A 22,014-nucleotide genomic window follows, 5' to 3' on the forward strand; every position below is an offset into this window, starting at 1 on the left:
GAAGGAATTTTGTGAGAATTTTAAGTTTCAAAAATCTGCTGGAGGCTTCAGGAATTTTCAAAAAGTCACTGGAGGCTCCAAAATGTTCTGAGCTCACCTGCAAACGACTTGATAGCGTCTTGAAATTAGAGTGAAGAGTAAATTTCGGATTTCCAACTCCTTTTGGTAAAATTTTAATGGAAATTTCGAGCTTTGAAAATCTGCTGGAGGCTTTAGTAATTTCCAAATAGTCGCTGGAGGCTCCAAGACGACTTGAAATTCACCTGCAGTACTTCGTAGCGTATTGAAATTCGTTTTTAGAATAAATTTCAGCTTTACAACTCCAATTTGATGGAATTTTGTGGGAATTTCGAGTTTCAAAAATCTGCTGGAGGCTCCAGAACCGCTCAAAACGGATTGAAACCGCTTCCAATCGATTTGGCATGTCGAAAATAGGGTATATCCCAAATTTCAGCTTTCTTGGTCAATTTGGTAAAATTTTGATTTTTCCCCTCATTTTTGGCCTAAATTGGATTTTCAAAAATTCACCAAAAATCGAAAAACGCACTTTAGCACTTGAAATTTTGACAGGTGATAAATTTTTGCATGATCTTTCGATCTACCTTTGTAAAGTTTGAAAAATTTCGTGCAAGTCCTATGTCGAAACGTAAAATCTGCGATTTCGGCTGACCTGCCAATCAAAATGGCCGCCATTTTGTAAGGAAGGCCAACTTTTTTTTTGGCAAGTTTGCTTTAAAATGTTCCTTAGGATGACCCCTTTAAGAAAAAAGTTGTCCCGGAGGATCGGCGGGGGGGGGGGTGGTGCAATTACTCCTATTGTCATATGCCGGACTATAAGATGATTTTGAATGCTCTTGAATACGTTCTTTTTTTTTTAAGTAGGACTTACCTCAAAAATACTAAAAAAATTGACTGGGTGAATTCAATAATTTCTGTATGCATGAAAAATATTGGAAAAGTTGTTCGAAATCAAAGAAAAGGAATTGGAATTGTGTAATGTAGAAAACACAAAACACCTACATAATTATTCATAATCAACTCCCCTTCATAATTTTCTTTAGGGCAGGTATTTCATATTTTTTTAAATTGGTATCAAATCTACAATGTTTTTCAAAAAAAGTGCTAACAACCTACAAAGTCTGTTATGACCGGCGGACCCGAATTAACGACCAGACTAAATCATACGTACTCCACTTGTTTGAAATTCGATTTTATCAGTGTAATAAATTTTTCAAAATATGAAACTTTAAAGTATTTTTTTGGAAACCAGAACCATATAAATACTCGACAAACGTGTACCAAATTAATTCGCAATTCTAATAACACATACATAACTTATTACGAGTTGATCGCATTAACACTTTTTGACTTGGGCAAATTCGACAAAAAAAAAACACACAGAACTTTATAAGCAAGTTTGGCACAAATAAACACGACTTCTTGTTTGGAAATTTTGATGATGATGATATATCTGTATTGCTTTTTAAACAGAAAACTTGAAAATATATATTTCGGAATGGGGGGGGGGGGGGTGTTACAAAAAGTTATAGACCCACAACTTTCGAGCATTAGTGTGAACTGAAAAAAAGAATTGGCCAAAAAAAGGCCTGCTCTTGATCATATTTCATCTATTATGATGAGATTTTCAAAGTTTTCGAACAAATTTCTCAAATTTGAAAATGGAATTCGGCATTTACCCCATTTTTGACCCCTCCCTCTCCTCCAGAATAAATCGGAAGGGTTTTCGAACCGGTTCGAACGGTTTTTGGAGTCTCCAGCAGATTTTTTGGAGCTGAAATTTGCACAAAATTGTACCCAATGAAGCTAAAAAAAATCGAGAATCGAGGTAAGTACATATAAAGTAAATTTTAGCTTTCCAACTGAATACATACTCGTAGATAAAATTTTATAAACATTTCAATTTTCAAAAATCTGCTGGAGGCTTCAAAATTGCTCAAATTGAAACGATTTGAGACCGTTTTACCGTTTCCAAATGATGGGGGGGGGGGGGTCGAAAACAACGTATGAATGTACCAAATTTCGAATTTCAAAGTCAATTTGGTAATTTTTTTTTACAATTTTTTGCCAAAATATGATTTTTAAAAATCCACAAAAAATCGAAAAATTCACTTTAGCTCCTGAAATTTTGGCTGGTGATGTATTTTTGAGTGCTCTTCCGATTTAGGTTACAATTAGTCAATGACAAATTCAAAAATGTTTATGCCGTTGGAATATCATTCCTCGTAAGAGAAGGTTACTTGGAAAAAATTTTAAAAATGGAACAAAATTTGAAAAAAAAAAAATGTGCACAAATCAAATTAGTAGGGCTAGGATTTTTATGCGCTAAAAAAACAGTTTTAAGCGCTTAAAAAAAGCAGTTAAAATGGCCAAAAAAAGCAAAATTATGCGCCAAAAAATCTGAAAAAGCGAAAATAAGCGGTTTGTAAGTGCATCATGTGGCATATCAAAATGCAGGTATTTATAAGCAGAATGCAAAAATCCTATTGGATTCCCTATCAAGTTTAAACTGAATTATTTAAATCAGAAAAATATCAAAAATCATTTATTTTAGATTTAATTTTTGAACAAAAACATTAAATATACCTACAAGTGTCAGATTACAAGATTTAGGTAAATAAAAACTAACTGATTCAAAATTCAAACGTTCGTTTGCAAAAAAATCATCAAAATGTTTTTTTTTTTTTTTCAACTAAAATAGTTTGAAAGTGATTTTTTTTTGACAACAACGAAAATTCAAGTTTTTAGAACGATTTTTTGTCGTTTTTCTTCAAAATATGCGCTAAAGTACTTGAAAAAGCGCTAAAAAAGCGGTTATCGGCCATTTTTTGCTGAAAATAAGCAGTTTTAAGCGTTTATGGTCTAAAAAAGCAAAATTATGCGCTAAAAAATTTTGCAATTCGGCTTAAAAATGCATGAATCGCAAAAGAAACATTGTTATGCGGTATCTACTGCAGTGCATTCAGACAAGCATTTGCATAAAAATCCTAGCCCTACAAATTAGTATTCAAACTACCCAACTTCCTTCTCACTTCGAATTTTTCCAAGGATAGACCCTCAAAAAAATTTCCAACACCGGTAAACTTGTGTAGTTCTCATTTAGCGACATTATTTCATTATTTAAAAATAACGTCTGAAAATATGGAACACTCGATGTAGCATATTTCATGATAAGCAAATCAAGTATGTGCGATTTGATTACTCGGAATATGCGATTAAAGTACCTCTACGAATACGATACCCATTACCCAGCGACCGCAGCAGAGGCGACGTTGCCAACTACAACACAATACCATGTTCATGTTCGTAAATCACCCTTTTTTTTCAGCATCTAAAAAGACCAGATTCGTATTGAATCTCGCCACAACAACAGAACTGACACTCAGACACTGACAATTGATAAATTGATCAATCGATGCTAACAAACGGCGATACGATTACAATAATTTAAGTCAGGTTAATTAACAGCTTCAGCTTCTACTACATATTTTTAACTCAGTCATTACCGATGGTGCTGACAGTTTTTGAAAAATAAAAAAAACTGCTAATTAACAGACCACATGTGGAACTCGAGGGTTACGGTGGTAATGAGGAAGAGGAGTGATAATTGAAAAAATTTTCGAGGCCATTTCACAGCATTTACTAGATACGTATACGAAATGAAGATCTTTGTATATGGCAAAAACGTACAACGTAGCACGTATTCTAATCTTATCACTTTCGAGCATAATATTTACTCTCTCTCTATGTAGCTTGTCTTTAGTTAGTACAAAACGCGAGTAATTAAGTCGATAATTTCAGATAAGCTTCACACCCATTACAGATAAAATTTTGAAATAAAAAACTATACAATCGAACACCAACAGACCAACACACTGGCTCATTCTGTTCTACGTACGTAAAAAACCACCAATCAAAATCTTACGTTAGCCAGAATAACAAAACAGGTCGAGTAGACGCGACTCGAGAAAAGTCGTTATTTCAAAAATCTTTTATAGCTCGTAGTGCAGCGAGACCGGTCGCCGGTCATCTTATACTACGCAGCATCCGATTCGGGTCGGATTTTTCTTTCATCTCACACTCACGTACACAGCTACAGCTCGTCTAGGCGATTTTATTTTCAAATTTTTTTACAACTTGAAAAATACGAGTAGGTACATGGAGTAAGACTTACTTTGGACGGGCTAACATCGTCGTCAATGGTCGATGAATATTCCATGCTATATGCGGATCGAAGACTAGATGAATTTTCTTTATTGGCCGGAATCGTATTGTGACTTAGACGTCGACTGCCGAACAATAGACGAGAGCTGTTGCTGGGGCTAATACTGCCTGGCTCCGATTTTTGGTGTTTTGCCATTCTGCACAAAAAAACACACATAAAAAATTAGTTGAATAATAATTATATTAACGTTATTTTTGTTCATTTACCTAACAATAAGATACAGGTGATAATATTTGGAAAAATATATAAAACGGTTGGGCCTCTCATTGGTATTTGAGATTTTCATCAGGTAGAAATAATTAGGCATAGTTCTCAAAATTTATTACAAACATTTTGGAGGTTGGAAAAATGGTAGGGGAAATGTATGTACTAAAAAAAAGACCTATTCACTTTAAATATTCAGATCAACACAGGTTTGTATTCTTGTGAACGAAAAATTCACAGCTTCGCAATTAATCTGATCAATGATACTTTTTCTCTGCACTTTGGACATTTTGAACTTTATACTGAACCAAGCACGAAATTTCAATTATTCGTATTCACTTACCTACTAGGCTTTAAAATGATAAAAAAAAACTTTTTTTAAAAACAGAAATGACCAGAATAGCTGAATGTTTTGAAATATATGATAAGCCTATACGAACAGATTATTATGCTCCTAAGTCGATTAGAAAATAGGCCAGTGATAAAGACCTAGCTTTTGGTATCTGAGAAGAGGCACAGAGGGACTGGTCAGTTAAAACATTCGAGAGAACAGCTGAATGTGATCTGGAAATTTATTCGAGTCGAAATTTGTTCATTTTCAAAGAGAACTATAAACGAACAATGTGGAAGAAACCCAAATTCTGGATGAAAAGTGAACGAATGGCAAATTTTTCACAATTATGGCAAAAACTTACGACTTTTAGAAGGAAATGTTCCCAAATGTTTCAATGATGAGAGAATGGAAGAGGGAATGGGGGGGGGGGGGATCGCATCAAAACGTTTGCATTTTCGAGAAAAACTTGGAGAAATTGAGTAAAATTGAATTTCAAAATTCCAAAAAAAAAGAGTAAATGACCAAAAAAATGGAAAAAATAGGATTTATTCGTAACTTTGGCAAAAATGAACACTTTTAAAATTTTTAACAAAAGAAAAAAAACACGTTTTTTAACAGGAAACATTTTTCGTAATATTTAAATAGGAGGATAAAGAGGAGGGGAGGGGAGAGGTGCGAATCAAAATATTTTCAAATTTCCAGGAAAACTATGAAAAAATTGAATAAAATTTCAACTTGTGAAAAAACAAGTAAATACATAAACAATTCACAAGTTTGGCAAAAATAAAAAAAAAATGAAAAAAATACGACTTGAAAAAAAAATAGAATTTTAAAGGAAACTTTTTGCAATGTTTGAATGGGAGGAGGGAAGGGGGAGTGGAATCAACATTTTCACATCTAAGGAAAACTGGAAAAAATTGCATAAAATTTTCAAGTTTGACTTGAAAAATCCAATCAAGTATTGTGTAACTCGAAAAAAAAAAGTTTTTTCTAGGAATCTGGATTTTCCCGGTAAACTTTTTCTTATGTTTGAATGGGAAGGGGGAAGGGGGGGGGGGGGTTGAATCAAAATATTCACATTTTCAAGTAGATATAAGTGAAACTAATAAAATAAAAATTGAATAACATTTTCAATATTGATCAAAAAAATTTCAAAAGAGAAAACTTTTTTCTAACTTGATCAAAAACCAAGATTTTTTTTGAATTTTGACAATAAAAAACAAGCCAAAATTTTCAAGTTTGGTCAAAAAAAATGAAAAAGAGGGACTCGAAGCAATCCTTTTCGGAAAATTTTAATAAAATTTCAAACTTCTGAAAAATAAGTGAAACATTTTCCAGTTAGACCAAAAAAAAAAAAACAAAAGCGAGATTTTGTGGTGTGTTTAGCAAAAAGCAAGCTTTTTTGGAAAATTTGACCAAAAAAGTGGGTTTTTTCAACGATACTGTTTTCAATGTTCAAATGAGGAAAGATATTGAGGGGGAGGGTCGAATCAAAACTCTAAATTTTCTCGGAAAACTGGCAGAAAATGAATAAAATTTCAAACTTCCGGAAAAAGGTATTAGATTTTTTTTTGGAATTTTGACGAAAAATTGATATTTTTCAATAAACTATTTAAAATAAGTAATCGAATATTTTCAAATTTGATCAAAAAAATTTCAAAAAATTAGAACTTTTTTCTAACTTGGTCAAAAAACAATATTTTTTGAAATTTTGACAAAAACGAGACAAAATGCCTTAACATTTTCAAGTTTGGTCAAAAAAAAGAAAAAAGAGGCTCTCAAAGCAAGCCTTTCGGAAAATACAAAAAAAAAAAAACAGATTTTTCACAAGAAATTGTTTTCAATGTGTAAAGAGGATGTTAAAGGGAGGGAGGGGGGAGGAGGGTCGAGTCAAAATTATCACTTTTTCTAGAAAAACAAGAGCAAATTGAATAAAATTTCAAACTTATGAAAAAATAAGTAAAAAATTTTCAAGGTAGACCAAAAGAAAAAGCGGTTTTTTGGCACTTTTGGTAAAAAAGTAAGCTTTTTTGGAAAATTTGACCAAAAAAAGTAAGTAGACTTTTCCAACTAAACTTTTTTTAATATTCAAATGAGAAAAATGTGGGGGGGGGAGGTGAATCAAACCCCAATATTTTCGAAAAAAACCGAACGAAAATGAATAAAATTTCAAACATTTAAAAAAAAAAGTACATAAAATTTTCAAGTTTAACACAAAAAATTATAAAAAAACAGTTTTTTTGTACTTTTGGCACAAAGCAAGTTTTTTTTTGAAAAATTTGACCAAAAAAAGTAGACTTTTCCAACTAAACTTTTTTCAGTGTTCAAATGAGAAAAATGTCGGGGGGGAGGGTGAATCAAAACCTCATATTTCCGAAGAAAACTGAAAGAAAATGAATAAAATTTCAAACTTCTGAAAAAAGAAGTGTGAAATTTTCAAGTTTAACACAAAAAATTAGACCAAAGAAAAGCTGGTTTTTTCAAGGAAACTATACTTTTTTAAATGTTCAAATGCGGGAAGAGGGGAGGGGGGGTCGGTCAAGGAAAACTTGAAAAATCTAGATAAAATTTCAAACTTCTGAAAAAAGAAGGGTAACATGTTCAAGTTTGACACAGAAAATCAGAGTTCTTCTCAGGTCTTCAATGTTCAGATTGTAGAAGAGGGGAGCGGAGGGTAAATTAAATCTCTATATTTTCAAAATAAAATTATTGAACAAAATTTCGACCTTTTGAAAAAATTAGCGTAAAATTTTCAAATTAGACACGAAAGGTGAAAAAAGAAACAGAATTGTTTAGTACTTTTGGCAAAAAAGTAATCTTTTTTGGAGACAAAAAACTAAGCTTTTGAAGGAAATTCTTTCTAATGCTCAAATGAATAGAAGTTGAGGGGGGGGGGGGGGGTAAGTATGAATCAAAATTTTCACATTTTTGAAGAAATGCAGAAAAAATTGAATGAAACTTTAAACTTTTGAAAAATGAAATGAATATCTAATCACTAAATGGAAAATTCGCAAATATCAAAATATATATATATATATTTTTTAGTAAAATTGTTTTGAAATGTTGAACAAAATAAAGCAGGTTTCTAACAGAAATCTTCCTCTAATGAGTAAATTAGCGATTGTGAGGGAGGGAGGGAGGGAGGGAGGGGTGTAAACATTCATTTAATCCAGAATCTTTTCACGTTCAAAGAGAACTGCAAAAAATTAAAAAGAGAAAAAAATAACCGAACGAACAATTTCTAGTTGAAAAAAAATACAACGAAGATAAGCAGGACCATTCAACCCCCCCCCCCCCCCGGAAGCCTAATAGGATGGCTATGGTACTTCATATCCAAGAAAATAGTCTTTTTGTTGAGATTTTGAGCTACTCCACTCCTCAAAAACATTCTCTTCGATCAAGAAAGAAATCCACATGTTGAGGCTGAAAGTTCTAATGCATCATACGAGAACCTCTCATTTATCAAGAAGTTCGTATCATTCGAATTCATAAATTATACACTTGAACGACAATTTCTTGAGGTGGGAAAAGAGGATGGGGAGCTGTGGATTTCAATTTTTTAGGGCACCGGTTCTTCCATCATGGATCTCGACTCTACATCCAAAATTCATCTCAACATAGGCCTGTAATTTTTGACGTTCAATTCTACAAACGTCGCAGAAGTTTATTCACTTCACTCTTTCTTGCACCAAAAACACACCGAAAAAATAATTTTTTCGATCGATTTGAAGAGGTAAAAGACGAAGGAGGGAGACGTGAAAATTTATAAAAATCAAACTTCAAAATAAGGATCCCTTCAGCGTATTGTTTACACAAAACGATTTCTCTTGTGTGAGTAAAAAACAACTGATAATTTAAATGGTGTAAAGGTGGCAATTATTCGATCATTTTGCTATTTTTTTGAAAATTCAATTCAGTACACTTATAGATCGATAAACTTATTTTCAAGTTACAGCCTAGGTAGTAAAATAAACTCGTTCTAATAATGAAGTAAATATAACAACATTTATTACACATAAGAGCATTCAATATAAATCATCCTCATCCTTCATCAAATCACAATTTCAACACTGATCATATTTTCCTTCAAAATCCTAATTCAAATGTGTAAAAAATTCGAATAAAAAATCACAAAACCTAATCACTCAAAGCTACACTCTACTTCAATCACTCAACACAACAAACAAACTAGTATTAGGCCTACTCTATGTTTCACACTTCGACCTTATCATTTCCGAGCTCAAAGGTCATCCCAAAACCAGCCAACCTCACATGCCAACTCTCTGATACCACAAAAAATGCTCAATTCACTGGAGCCTCCACCTCAAACCCCATCTTCAGCTTACAAAGCTCGATAGCCAACCACATTCAAAGCTTACCTCGAGCAACAATGACATAATTGGCATTCCATACTCCGTAATCTGGCCGCATCGGTGTATTCGTCTTAGGCACCTCAATCACCACAACAAAACCGAACACAAAAATTGCTCCAAAAAAAAAAATGAAAAAATTAACCCAAAACTTTACTTTGGAGGGCACTGAACTATATACGAAGCCGGAGGAGTCGTCAACGTCGACGAGCACACAGAGAGGAGACCGACATACGAAACTCGACTCGACTAGCACACCGGCGGACTGGAGAGTCAACTACACACGACTAGTTCATGAACTGCGTACTTGTGCTTCTTGAGGACGTGAGTGAAGCGAAGAGCGAAGAGATGAATGAGAGCGAGCGAGACAAGACTACAGTGGAAAACAAGGATAAAGATAGACCTATGTAGCTGGAACTAGAGCCTAGAGGTAGCATAAAGAGAAGCACTGCTGGAACATCGTCAGCCAAGCATACAGCATGCCATCCCCACTGCCTTTTCATCGTGCAGCGGTAATATCCGAATCCTGCATGCTGCTTTTTAAATATAATTTACACAGAATAGGTACCTACACTATACGTACACGTACATGTACATTTTTATAAAAGAGGGTACGGCGCGAGCGCATGCCTCTCGGTTCCCGGTTAAAGAGAGAGAGAGAGACAAAAAAGGCGTCGACGACATCGTCGTATGTGTGTAATGTACCTATACGGATAATGGTAAGTACGGAGTATACCGCAAAAAATAATCATTTGCGCAAACTCTGTAGCGACTAAAAAGGCGCAATTCGTTCAACAAAGTATACCATTTGACCAATATAACTCTCTGTATCAAGTTCAAGGCGACTCACAACGCGTCGGGGATTCGAATATACATACACAATACTAATTATAGATAAAAATCGAGAGATAAAAGCTATCTGGCCTGAATAATGAACGTGAAGTACAAGAAAGCTGCGATAAGTACTCACAATGAATGGGAAAATTGATATATGAAATGGATTTTCAATTAAAGCAGTTTCCAAAATTTGGCAAAAGTTTAACCCATATCTGTAAAAATCACTTTTTTTGCAACTTTTGCTATCAAATTTCAATTCGAAATTCAATTTTTCTAGTTTCAAAAGATGGAGGCCTCCTCTCCCTTCCAAAAAATAAGCATTCAAGTCAGGAAAAATTTCCAAAGTGATAATTCATAGAGGAATAAAGCAATAGGATGACATTTTTCAATTCTATGCGACAAATGGAAGTGAATTGACAATTTTGCATACGAATCAGAATTCCAAAAAATTGGGGGGGGGGGGGCAACTCACCCAAATCCATCTATGACGTAACAACAACAATATATAGTCCGGCATATGACAATAGGAATAATTGCATCCCTCCGCCGATCCTTCAGGACAACTTTTTTCTTAAAAGGGACATCCTAAGGAACATTTTAAAGCAAACTTGCCCCAAAAAAAGTTGGCCTTACTTACAAAATGGCGGCCATTTTGATTGACAGGTCAGCCGAAATCGCAGATTTTGCGTTTCAACATAGAACTTACACGAAATTTTTCAAACCTTACAAAGGTAGATCGAAAGATCGCATGCAAAAATTTATCACCAGTCAAAATTTCAAGTGCTAAAAGGCGTTTTTTGATTTTTGGTGAATTTTTGAACATTGAATTTAAGCCCAAAATGAGGGAAAAATCAAAATTTTACCAAATTGACCAAGAAAGCTGAAATTTGGGATATACCCTATTTTCGACATGCCAAATCGATTGAAAACGGTTTCAACCCGTTTTGAGCAGTTCTGGAGCCTCCAGCAGATTTTTGAAACTCGAAATTCCCACAAAATTCCATCAAATTGGAGTTGTAAAGCTACTGCAGGTGAGTTTCAAGTCGTTTTGGAGCCTCCAGCGACTTTTTGAAAATTCCTGAAGCCTCCAGCAGATTTTTGAAACTTTAAAATTTTCACAAAATTTTATCAAATGGAGATGGAAAGGTGAAACTTACTCTACATTCCAATTTTAACACCCTCTGAAAACGACGTAAGGTGGGTTCAAGTCATTTTAGAGCCCCCAGCGACTTTTTTGAAAATTACTGGAGCCTCCGGTAGATTTTTTGAACTTGAAATTTCCCCAAAATTTCATCAAACTGAGGTGGAGAGTCGAAATTCATTCTGCAAACTAATTTCAATACGCTACGAAGTGGACTGCTGGTGGATTTCAAGTCGTTTTGGAGCCTCCAGCGACTTTTTGAAAGGTTGTATGACGTTTTTTTGGAAAATTGAAATTTTCTAAAATTAGCTGGAAGCTTCAAAACCATTTGAAACCACCATGTAGTCTACGAAGTACATTTCAGCTTGCCAACTCCATTTGATAAATTAATGTTGCGGAAATTTCAAGTTTCAAAAATCTACTGGAGGCTCCAGTAATTTTCAAAAAAGTCGCTGGAGGCTCTAAAATGACTTGAACCCACCTGAAGTCGTCTTCAGAGGGTGTTAAAATTGAAGTGTAGAGTAAATTTCCGCTTTCCATCTCCATTTGATGAAATTTTGTGAAAATTTAAAGTTTCAAAAATCTGCTGGAGGCTCCAGTAATTTTCAAAAAAGTTGCTGGAGGCCCTAAAATGACTTGAGCTTTAGAAAATTGATGTTTTAAAATAAAGTTCAACTTTGAACTTCGATATTTACAACGATATGAAGTTTCAGTGATGGGATTTGCAAAATCATTTAGGAAGAGGGGTATACAGGGACTCAAAATTGTGGTCAAAATGCAAAAAAATGTCAAATCTCGTGTGACATTTCAATTTATAAAAAGACGTCGCTTTTTAGATAAAAATTGAGAAGGAGTATCACTTTTTTCCAAATTCCCCAAAAAATCCTGCTTTTTCCCAAAATTGTCAGTTTTGCATTTTGCAAATTTGTGGTTAAGAATTCCCACTTTTGTTCAAAGCAAAATCTCTAAAAAGTTCAATTTTCCACCAAAAATTACCTTTTGCTAAAATTACTGTCGACGTCTCGTTTTCAATGTTTAAATTGCCATTAATGAAGATGTATTGTTGTTTTTGTTTACCAAAAATTACCAACTAAAATGAAAATGTGTTTTTTCTTTGCAAAAAATTCCAAAAAATCTCAACTCTTGTTCAAACAATTGTCCCAAAGTGTCGCTTTTTTACTTGAAATCGCCTTTTTCCTAAAATTGCAAAATTCTCTGCACTTTGATGCTAAAAATTGACAAAAAATCTCTACCTGCCAAAAAGTCTTACTCTTTGCAAACATTGTACAAGTTCCTATCGAGTTCCATTTCAAAATTTTAATTAAAAACAAAAATTTTTGTGTTTTTTCGGTGATTTTTTTTTCTGTAAAAAAAAAAAAAAAAACAAGTACGAGTCATGGGTTGATAATTATAAAAAAACACGGACTTGAAATTACACTTGAAAATTTTCGATTCTATGCGAAAGATATCGGGTGAATTGATAACTTTGCCTCAGAATTGGAATTTCAACAGTATTTAGGAGGACGAGGAGGCAGAGGCGGGGGATTGGGAGGAGGGGAAGGGGGTGTTTTCACCCGCATTACCTTGGGTTGATTTTCAGCCTTTATTTTCGAAACTTGACAAATTCAACAAGAAGAGTTGTAAAACGACCAGAAAAAATCAAGATAAAAATTCAAAAATTCCACTCTCATCCCTTCTTGGGCATCTCTGAATTCCGAATCATCTACTCTTTTCAATTTTCGGGAAATTTAGAAGGTTAATAAGAGCATTGGAAGGATCGAATCGTAAAACTAAATTGATATTCGAATTCCGTGCTCCTTCCCAAAAACCTAATAAACCATACGTCACACGATCTTTTCAATTTTCGAAAAATTTGAAGGATCAATGAAGGCAGTTGGAGGGGTGAAATCGAAAAAATGAGTTGATATTCGTACGATTTTGACCAAAATTTTGGGGCTCTGTGCCCTTCCCTCCTCGTCTTCCCCACCCAGGTTTCATAAATCCCATCACAAAAATTTCATAGCTGCAGACATCGTAAAAATACACGTTTTCTGGAATTTTTTTCAAATTTTTCAATTCAATGTCCAAAATTTGACTAGATCTTTAAAATCGAGCTTTCAAAATAAAGCTCAGATTCGAACTTTTGAAAATTTTGGAGAATAATTTTATGAGAATTCTTTGTGAAATCGCAATTTTTTTTCAATGTTCTTGAAAGTTGGACAAAATTCGGAAAGTTTCAATTAGAATTTCCTCCTATCACAATATTATCAAAAAATTCGTCTTCAAAAATCTGACAAAGTGTCAAGAATTTATCGTAATTTTAAAAAAATGACATCCTATAGCGTCAGAAAGTCAACTAAATTTGACCCCTGCTGAAAAAAACGTCAAAAAATGGCACAGGGTAGTGACATTTTTTTTACATTTTTACCAAAATTTTGGGTCTGCATTACCCCCCTCCCCACGGTTTCAAATGCACGGTTTCTGGATAAAATTTGACGAAGTTTTGAAAATTGAGCTTTCCAAATAAATCTCTAGATAGTTTGTTCAACTACAAAGTTGGGTATGATGACAATAAATTCCAAGTACTGAAACCCCTGCCTCCCCACCAACCCCCAGAAGGGTTTTAGGGTGAACAACAGCGATTTTATTTTTTTCGTAATGTGAGGAACCTAGGAAAAAATTCAATATAAATTCGGAGAACCCAAGCCCAAAATCAGGCTGAGTTGGCAAGGAATGACTCTAGGTTCTTCTCTCAGATTTTTTTGAAAATAAGGTGAAAAATTGTCCAAAATTTTGGTTTTGACTTTTGAAGTTGGAACTGGTGAACTGCTAGAATATTCGAATTTCCAGTCCAAGATCACCCTACGAGTCTCTCAACTGAGAAAAAAAATTAATACCTACAAAACATACGAACGAACGTATAAAACCTGTTGAAATTTTTGACAACCATTCTTCACCGGAAAAAATAAATCGAATTGCTTCAAAAAAAATGAAAAAAATTGACACGATCACAAAAAAATTAGTTTTTTTAATACCTTTATAAATTTTATACTCTGCACAGGACACGAGGAACGACAGTTGACAGACGTGAGTTTATGAATTCACCTTAGGCAACAGTATACAACATACATCTTATTTTTATACGACGACATCGACTGTCGATTTATATTTCACGTATGTCGCTGGCAAGTTCAACGTACTCGGTTTGCGAGCCCGAGTAATTTATTCCGTTCGCCAATCATTTATTTCAATGCCAAAAAATCGCCTAATTACGGTTCTGTTTCCCCTCATCATCGACGCACAGCTCAGTGTACGCGGATATCGATGACATAATCTTGCTGCGAATGAAATGAATTATCACCTTCTGCATTTCTCACTCATGTCTTCGAGTTGGACGCGCCATCAGATTTTCTTTCTTCGAGAATAAAATTCACGCATGAAAAGGAAAATCGCGCATTAACCTTTTTCTATTTCCTGCCATAGGCAAGTATCTCTACGAGTATCTACGACTATCACAAAGTCGAACCGCAACTCCTCGTACTATGGAGAAAAAAAAACTCGACCAACTAGTTTCCACACTGCAGCTTCCTTTTTCTCACACAATGTTGAATTACTAATATTCTCAAACTGGATAACAGCCTGTAGTGTATAGCTCTAGCAATGTCTTCGAACTTCGAACCCTGTAATGGAAATATTTTCACTCTGAGAACTGTTTTCTTGGCCAGGCCGTTTAAACTCTAATGAGAGTTGCAAATAGCTCAGGAGAAGGACGAGAGCGTGGGGAATGGGGATTATTCGACTAATTCACACGCGAGTCGCGATTAACGCCAGGTTGAATGAATCATTTCCAATGAAACGTCTAATAACTGATAACGATTTAACAGAAATTCGCAGAAGTAACCGGTCTGTCCAATTATACGAGTAGGTACATACAAAATCTCTCGCTCATTTCTGCTCGATTATCTTCTTTTCCTATAATTTTTCAGTTTTTCGCCGATTTGCTTTTTATGAGACCTACAGCACGAATGACAGTATTTTTATTGTATTTTATGACTAGATAATACACATATTATTCTTTTCAAACACGAAGGTATTTTTACCAGGTGTTCTTTTTACAATTCTTCGCAAAAACAAACAAAGGCAGAGGGATCAATAATTGAGAAGACACTACAGATAAAACAATAGAACAACAATGTAATTTCCTTGTACTTGAACCATGAATCTTCGTTTTGGAAAAATTAAACAATAATTTCCAGCGAGAAATTTCATTCTTTGCTTATTTCCTTCCGGTTTAGTTTTTAAAAAGCGAGACTAAAGAAAAGCATGAAAGCGAAGATTGTAACCTGCTGGCTTATGAAATCGTAGATTTTGCTTTCAAACATATAGGACTCGCACAACATTTTTGAACTATACGAAGCTAGATCGAAAAAGCGTACAAAAATTCATCATCAGGCAAAATTTCAAGTGCTAAAGTACATTTTTCAATTTTTAGTGAGTTTTTAAAAATTAAATGTAGGCCAAAAATGAGAAAAAAATCAAAATTTTACCAAATTGATTTAGAAACCTGAAATTTGAGATATGCCTTTTTTTGGACCAGCCAAATCGATTGGAAACGGGTTCAAATCGTTTTGAGCAGTTCTGGAGCCTCCAGTAGATTTTTGAAACTTGAAATTTCCACAAATTAATTTTGAAATCTGAAATTTACGCTGCACTCCAACTTAAACACGTTATCAAGTCAAGTTTGGAGCCTCCAGCCACTTTTTTGAAAATTTTTGGAGCCTCCAGTAGATTTTTGAAAATTAATGAAGTTATGAAGCCGAAATCCCTCTGCAAACTGATTTCAATCCGATATGAAGTCGACTGTAGGTGAATTTCAAGTCGTTTTGGAGCCTCCAGCGACTTTTTGGAAATTATTGGAGCCTCCAGCAGATTTTCAAGGCTCGAAATTTCCATAAAAATTTTACCAAAAAGAGTTGAAAATGAAATTTACTCTTCACGCGTGAGCTGTGGTCATTTTGGAGCCTCCAGCGAATTTTTGAAAATTTTTGGAGCCTCCAGTAGATTTTTGAAACTTAATGAAGTTATGAAGCCGAAATTCACGCTGCAAACTGATTTCAATCGGCTGTGAAGTCGACTGCAGATGGATTTCAAGTCATTTTGGAACCTTCAGTGATTTTTTGGAAATTACTGGAGCCCAAAGCTCGAAATTTCCATAAACATTTTTCCAAAAAGAGTTGGAAATCCGAAATTTACTCTTCATGCTAATTTCAAGACGCTATCAAGTCGTCTGCAGGTGAGCTGCGGTCAAGAGCCTCCAGCGACGTTTGGAAAATTTTGGAGCCTTCAGTAGATTTTTGAAACTTAATGAAGTTATGAAGCCGAAATTCCTCTGAAAACTGATTTCAATCCGCTATGAATTTCGGCTTTCATAACCCTCTATTGAATTATTTTTTATATTTATTACTTTATTTATTATTTCATTTTGTTTTGTTTTGTTTTATATCATTCATTTCATTTTATTGTATTGTTAATCATGGTAAAGTTGCTCTGTAGGCTCTATCGATGTAAATGACTATGTAAATGCCGCTTGCGGTACCTTACAATAATAAATTTGAATTTGAATTTGAATTCGATAAAACCTTATAAAAATTTCAAATTACAAAAATTTTCTGGAGGTTCCAGTAATTTCCAAAAAGTTGCTGGAAGATCCAAACCGACTCGAAATCCACCTGCAGTCGACTTCATAGCATGTTGAAGTTGATTTACAGAATGAATTTGATTAAATTTTGTGGAAATTTCAAGTTTTAAAAATCTACTGGAGGCTCCAAAAATGTTCAAAAAGTCGCTGGAGGCTTCAAAATGACTTAAACTTAACAGCAGTCGATTTAAAATCGGAGTGAAGCGTGAATTTCGGTTTTCCAACTTCATTTGATGAAATCTTGTAAAAATTCTAAGTTACAAAAATGTACTGGAGGCTCCAGTAATTTCCAAAAAGTCTCTGGAGGATCCAAAACGACTTGAAATCTACCTGCAGTCGACTTCATAGCGTGTTGAAGTTAGTTTACAGAATGTATCTGATCAAGTAAATTTTGAGGAGATTTCAAGTTTCAAAAATCTACTGGAGGCTCCAGTAATTTTTAAAAGTCACTGATGGACCCAAAATGACTTCAAATCTACCTGCAGTCGACTTCATAGCGTGTTGAAGTTAGTTTACAGAATACATACATTTGATTAAATTTTGAGGTAATTTCAAGTTTTAAAAATCTACTGGAGGCTCCAAAAATTTTCAAAAAGTCGCTGGAGGCTCCAAAATGACTTAAACCTAACAGCAGTCGATTTAAAATTGGAGTTGAGCGTGAATTTCCGATTTTCAACTTCATATTTGATGAAATCTTGTAAAAATTTCAAGTTACAAAAATGTACTGGAGACTCCAGTAATTTCCAAAAAGTCTCTGGAGGATTAAAAACGACTTGAAATCTACCTGCAGTCGACTTCATAGCGTGTTGAAGTTAGTTTACAGAATGAATTTGATTAAATTTTGTGGAAATTTCAAGTTACAAAAATGCACTGGAGGCTCAAGTAATTTCCAAAAAGTCTCTGGAGGATCCAAAACGTCTTGAAATCTACCTGCAGTCGACTTCATAGCGTGCTGAAGTTAGTTTACACGTTTACAGAATAAATTTGATTAAATTTTATGGAAATTTCAAGTTTCAAAAATCTACTGGAGGCTCCAGTAATTTTTAAAAGTCACTGGAGGATCAAAAACGACTTGAAATCTACCAGCAGTCGACTTCATAGTGTGTTGAAGTTAGTTTACAGAATACATTTGATTAAATTTTGAGGTAATTTCAAGTTTTAAAAATCGACTGGACGCTCCAAAAATTTTCAAAAATCTGCTGGAGGCTCCAGAACAGCTCAAAACGGTTTGAACCCGTTTCCAATCGATTTGGCAGGTCGAAAATAGTGTACATCCTAAATTTCAGCTTTCTACGTCAATTTGATAAAATTTTGACTTTTTTCTCATTTCTTGATTTTTAAAAATTCACCAAAAAACGAAACATGCACTTTAGCACTTTAAATTTTTGCTGGAGATGAATTTTTTCATGCTTTTTCAATCTAGCTCTGTCCAGTTCAGAAAATTCCATGCAATCTGCGATTTAATTCGGCTGACCTGTCAATCAAAATGGCCGCCATTTTGTTAGTAAGTAAGGTCAATTTTTTCTAGACACGTTTGGCTTTAAAATATTCCTCAGGATGTCTCCTTCAAGAAAAAAGTTATCCTAGAGGATCAGGAGGGAGGGGGGTGAATTTATTCCTATCATTACATACCGGACTTATATCTAAAAAAAAAAAAAACAACACAACCAACTCAGACTCTACAAGCACTTTCTCCACATCACCAGTCACAATTCCCTCTTCAGCCAGTTAAAAAGACTTACAAAAAAATCACACGCAAACACTTCGAATCTCAGATACCTCGTACCTTTGAAATACTTTTAAACAGACTCATAAATCGCGCCCTTCAATTACCTCATTCAATCAAACGTCAGAAATAGAAAAAGGCAAAAAAACGCGACAACAAAGTAGTATTTTTACCTTTACTCAATGAATGTCAAAGTACACAAAAAGCCACGTCTTGATGAAAAAAAAGGAAAAGAAAAAAAAAGAAAAAGGTATACCAACACCACGTATAGCAATTAGGTTCAATCTTTGACAGCAAAACCGCCGCCCATTCGTCCATTCATCGTGGTAACAGAAGAGAGAAAGAGAGAGAGAGAGAAAAAAAGGCCAGCAAAGGTAGGTAGGTATTATTGTTGTAAAACCCCTTATACCTAGAGTCTTGGAACACATATACATAGAGAAAAACCTCTATTTAAAATTTTGGAAACTTTCTCGGAAATGGTGCTGAATATTTTTCAACTCGCCCAGAGTGATAAAGATACACATGTGAATGTAGACGTAGAGTTTTTAGCGATACAATAGCTAGAGAATTAGAGAAGCAAAATGGACCCCTGTTGTAGGAAGAAGAGACCATCTCTAGCATCAGCGAGACATTATTGAATTGTTTTATGCCCATTTATACGAGATAAGTGTTCGTGTCATTTATCTGATAAGATATACGAGTAGGAGTAGGTAGTGCATTATAAGACTATATAGGAAAAATAACGGTTCGCCACTGGTACTTACAGTAAAATACATTTTGGACTCTGTGTCCAAAACAACAATACACGTATTGTGGATACCATCCATGGAAACAAATCTGTCCACTAAGCATTTTTTTTTCTCCAGCCACACAACACACGACACTTTTTTTTAGTCAGAGGACCTTCCAGTAATCGCGAACTGAATCGACTCGATGGTGGTACGAGTATGACACGCGCACGTACAATAACCACGTAAATTATTTTAGCAATTACGTTTAATTAAGACAAACTTCCAAAAGGCACAACCACAACCGGTTTCCTTTATTGTGGAGGAAAAGAAAAACGGAAGTTAACCGAGCACTGTGCACGTTGTTCTTCGCGATACACATATTTCACAGTTATACCAGACGACGTAAGTAGAGGTAGAGGTAGAGGAACCTGGTACATTGACAAATAACAAGCCGATGGAATAATTGCAGAATGGCATCAGCCATTACCGCAATTCAATTCTGCAGCTCATACTACCGGAGACATAATTTACGAGGGCGTTTACTTTCCTCTTACAAGTACCTATATCGAGCCACCTTTTCCATTAATACGCGATATCGCACCGTATCAACAACATGTCAACAAACTCTCAAAGACCTTTCACCTGTTTTTTTTTTTTGCTCTCTTATTAACCTGTGTGCACCTTGAAGAACGTTCAAAAGTGTCCTGTTAAGTTCAACCACCTTACCGACGATGACTTTCCAGCACTCGATGATGATGGTGGCAGGTAGGCAGGTATTTCCTCAAGTATTGTTGCCAGAGCTCATTCACCCATACTTTGGATCTCGCGATCGATATACCAACATGGATCACACGAATACGAAACTATGTTACCATAATATACGAATCGTATTAACGCAGCACAAATCGATCACATCAGGCAGCTTTGAACACTGCTATCATATCGTATAAATTTTTTTAAAGTACCTACGCATTGCGATAAGTACAACATCGAATACGTTTGCTTTATTAAGGTCATCGCTGGCGCCATTTTTCACTCGCTAGTCAGGTACACATTGTTAAACAATTGTTTCGCATCGTATAGTACCTATAACGTATGTACTCGTAGTACCTACGTGTACGCAGAGGGAAGCTATATAGTGTGTTTCGATGACCCCAATCTTAGTTTTCGGAAATCCATCCAGCAGAAGCAGCACTACCACACACTATACTCGTACATACATAGAAAAAAGGTACTGGGAATTGCCAAGAGTTGACACTCTCGCGCGCATCGCCTTAGCACCTTAGCCTCCTCATCACTATGGTAGACCTAGATATTATTTCGATTGTTTAAAATGCTCCCTCTTTTTAATAAATAGATTAGGTACCCACATTTTTGCCATTGTTTTCACTCATCCCCTTACATCGAGTTTGTTTTTTATTTCGCCATTACGTTTAATTTATTTAGAAATTATTCAAATATAGGTACAATCGCCTTTCACTAGATTGAGAGAAAAAAAAACTCGCATCTTACTCTTATAGTTTGGGAAAATTAGCATTCTATTGGGAAAAGTGAGGTAGAAAGCTGACTGGTCCATTTTTATTTTTCAAGAGTGCTAAATACGAATCTGAGGTGTACCTTCGCATCCCTGGTGAGCGTTCTCCCTTATTGTGGATTGGAGCCCCCCCCCCCCCAATTTGGTTTTTGGCCGGAAACTCCTCAAATATTGATTCTATAGCGGAAACATGGTCAGAAATTTCCCATCAGATGACTATTTGGAGATTACATTTGCCCAAGGGGGGGGGGCTATGCTCATTCAAAGAAAGGTTTTTTTTTTTTAAAAAAAAGATCTTGAAAGATCAGGGTGTCTAACAAAACTCCCAGACAAAAAATCGTGACTTCTTCATGACCTATTCATCATATTTTTACCTCTTTAAAATGCCACCACCCCCCCCCAATCAAATAACTTAAAACTGCGAGAAAATCGAACAGGGAAGTTGCCATTTTTACAGGATCGAAAATTAGGTACTTCAGTTTTTTCATTTTTCTGATTTTTTCGAACAATTTTTTTTTCTTGTGGGCTTTATAAGAAATTTTCAAGTGTGTTTCGAGCAAAATTCACGTCTTTGACTTTTCAAGACTTTCGATTGACCTAACGGATATCCTTAAAAATCAATGTCGATCTTCTTCGCAGGTAATGAGTTGAATTTGGGTACAACCCCTCCCCCTCCCCTCCCCTCCCCTCCCCTTCCCTTCCCACTCTTAAAATCATATTTTTTAATATGACTATTATCTACACAGGGCATTTTTGAATTTTTAGCTAAAATGAAAAATCAAGACTTTTTAACTATGTATTTAAAAAAACAAGACTATTTCTTACCAAAAAATTCAACAATTGAAATTTTAAAAATTTTTAGAAAAAAATCAAGACTTTTCTGAAATCTTGACAAAACTTGAGGCTCCAAAAAAAATTCTGACAAAAAATGAAGAGGGTTGGAAAGTTGAGACGTTTATTCGAATTACTGGAAAAAATTAGGACTTTTTCCAAATGTTGGTTAAGAAATCGTGACCTTTTTCAAATAATTTGTGATGAAAATTGTGCCAAAAATTCTGAAAAAATCAGAAGTTTTAATCTGTTGCTTGAAAATCAAAATTTTTTCAAGTTGGCAAACATAGGAATTTTTTTGAATTTTCAGACTGTGATAAAAGTTGGCCTAGATCATCCTACATATTTTCCAAACTTACGAGTAT

General features: G+C 34.7%; 1 protein-coding gene across 4 annotated transcripts in view; it reads right to left on the bottom strand.

Moving 5' to 3' along the window:
* The window catches only part of stg (string), a 69,303-nt gene that overhangs the window by 11,785 nt on the left and 35,504 nt on the right, over positions 1–22,014 (bottom strand). For 2 of the 4 annotated variants that reach the window (XM_065355904.1, XM_065355910.1), the window contains exon 4: positions 4,193–4,379. In XM_065355904.1, coding sequence (XP_065211976.1) covers positions 4,193–4,379 — 187 coding nt within the window. Of the gene's footprint in view, positions 1–4,192; positions 4,380–9,160; positions 9,448–19,317; positions 20,208–22,014 lie in introns of those variants that run through there. The other 2 variants (XM_065355918.1, XM_065355926.1) reach the window with 2 other exon arrangements.

Source organism: Planococcus citri, chromosome 1 (genome assembly GCF_950023065.1).
Source record: "Planococcus citri chromosome 1, ihPlaCitr1.1, whole genome shotgun sequence".
Lineage (NCBI taxonomy): Eukaryota > Metazoa > Arthropoda > Insecta > Hemiptera > Pseudococcidae > Planococcus > Planococcus citri.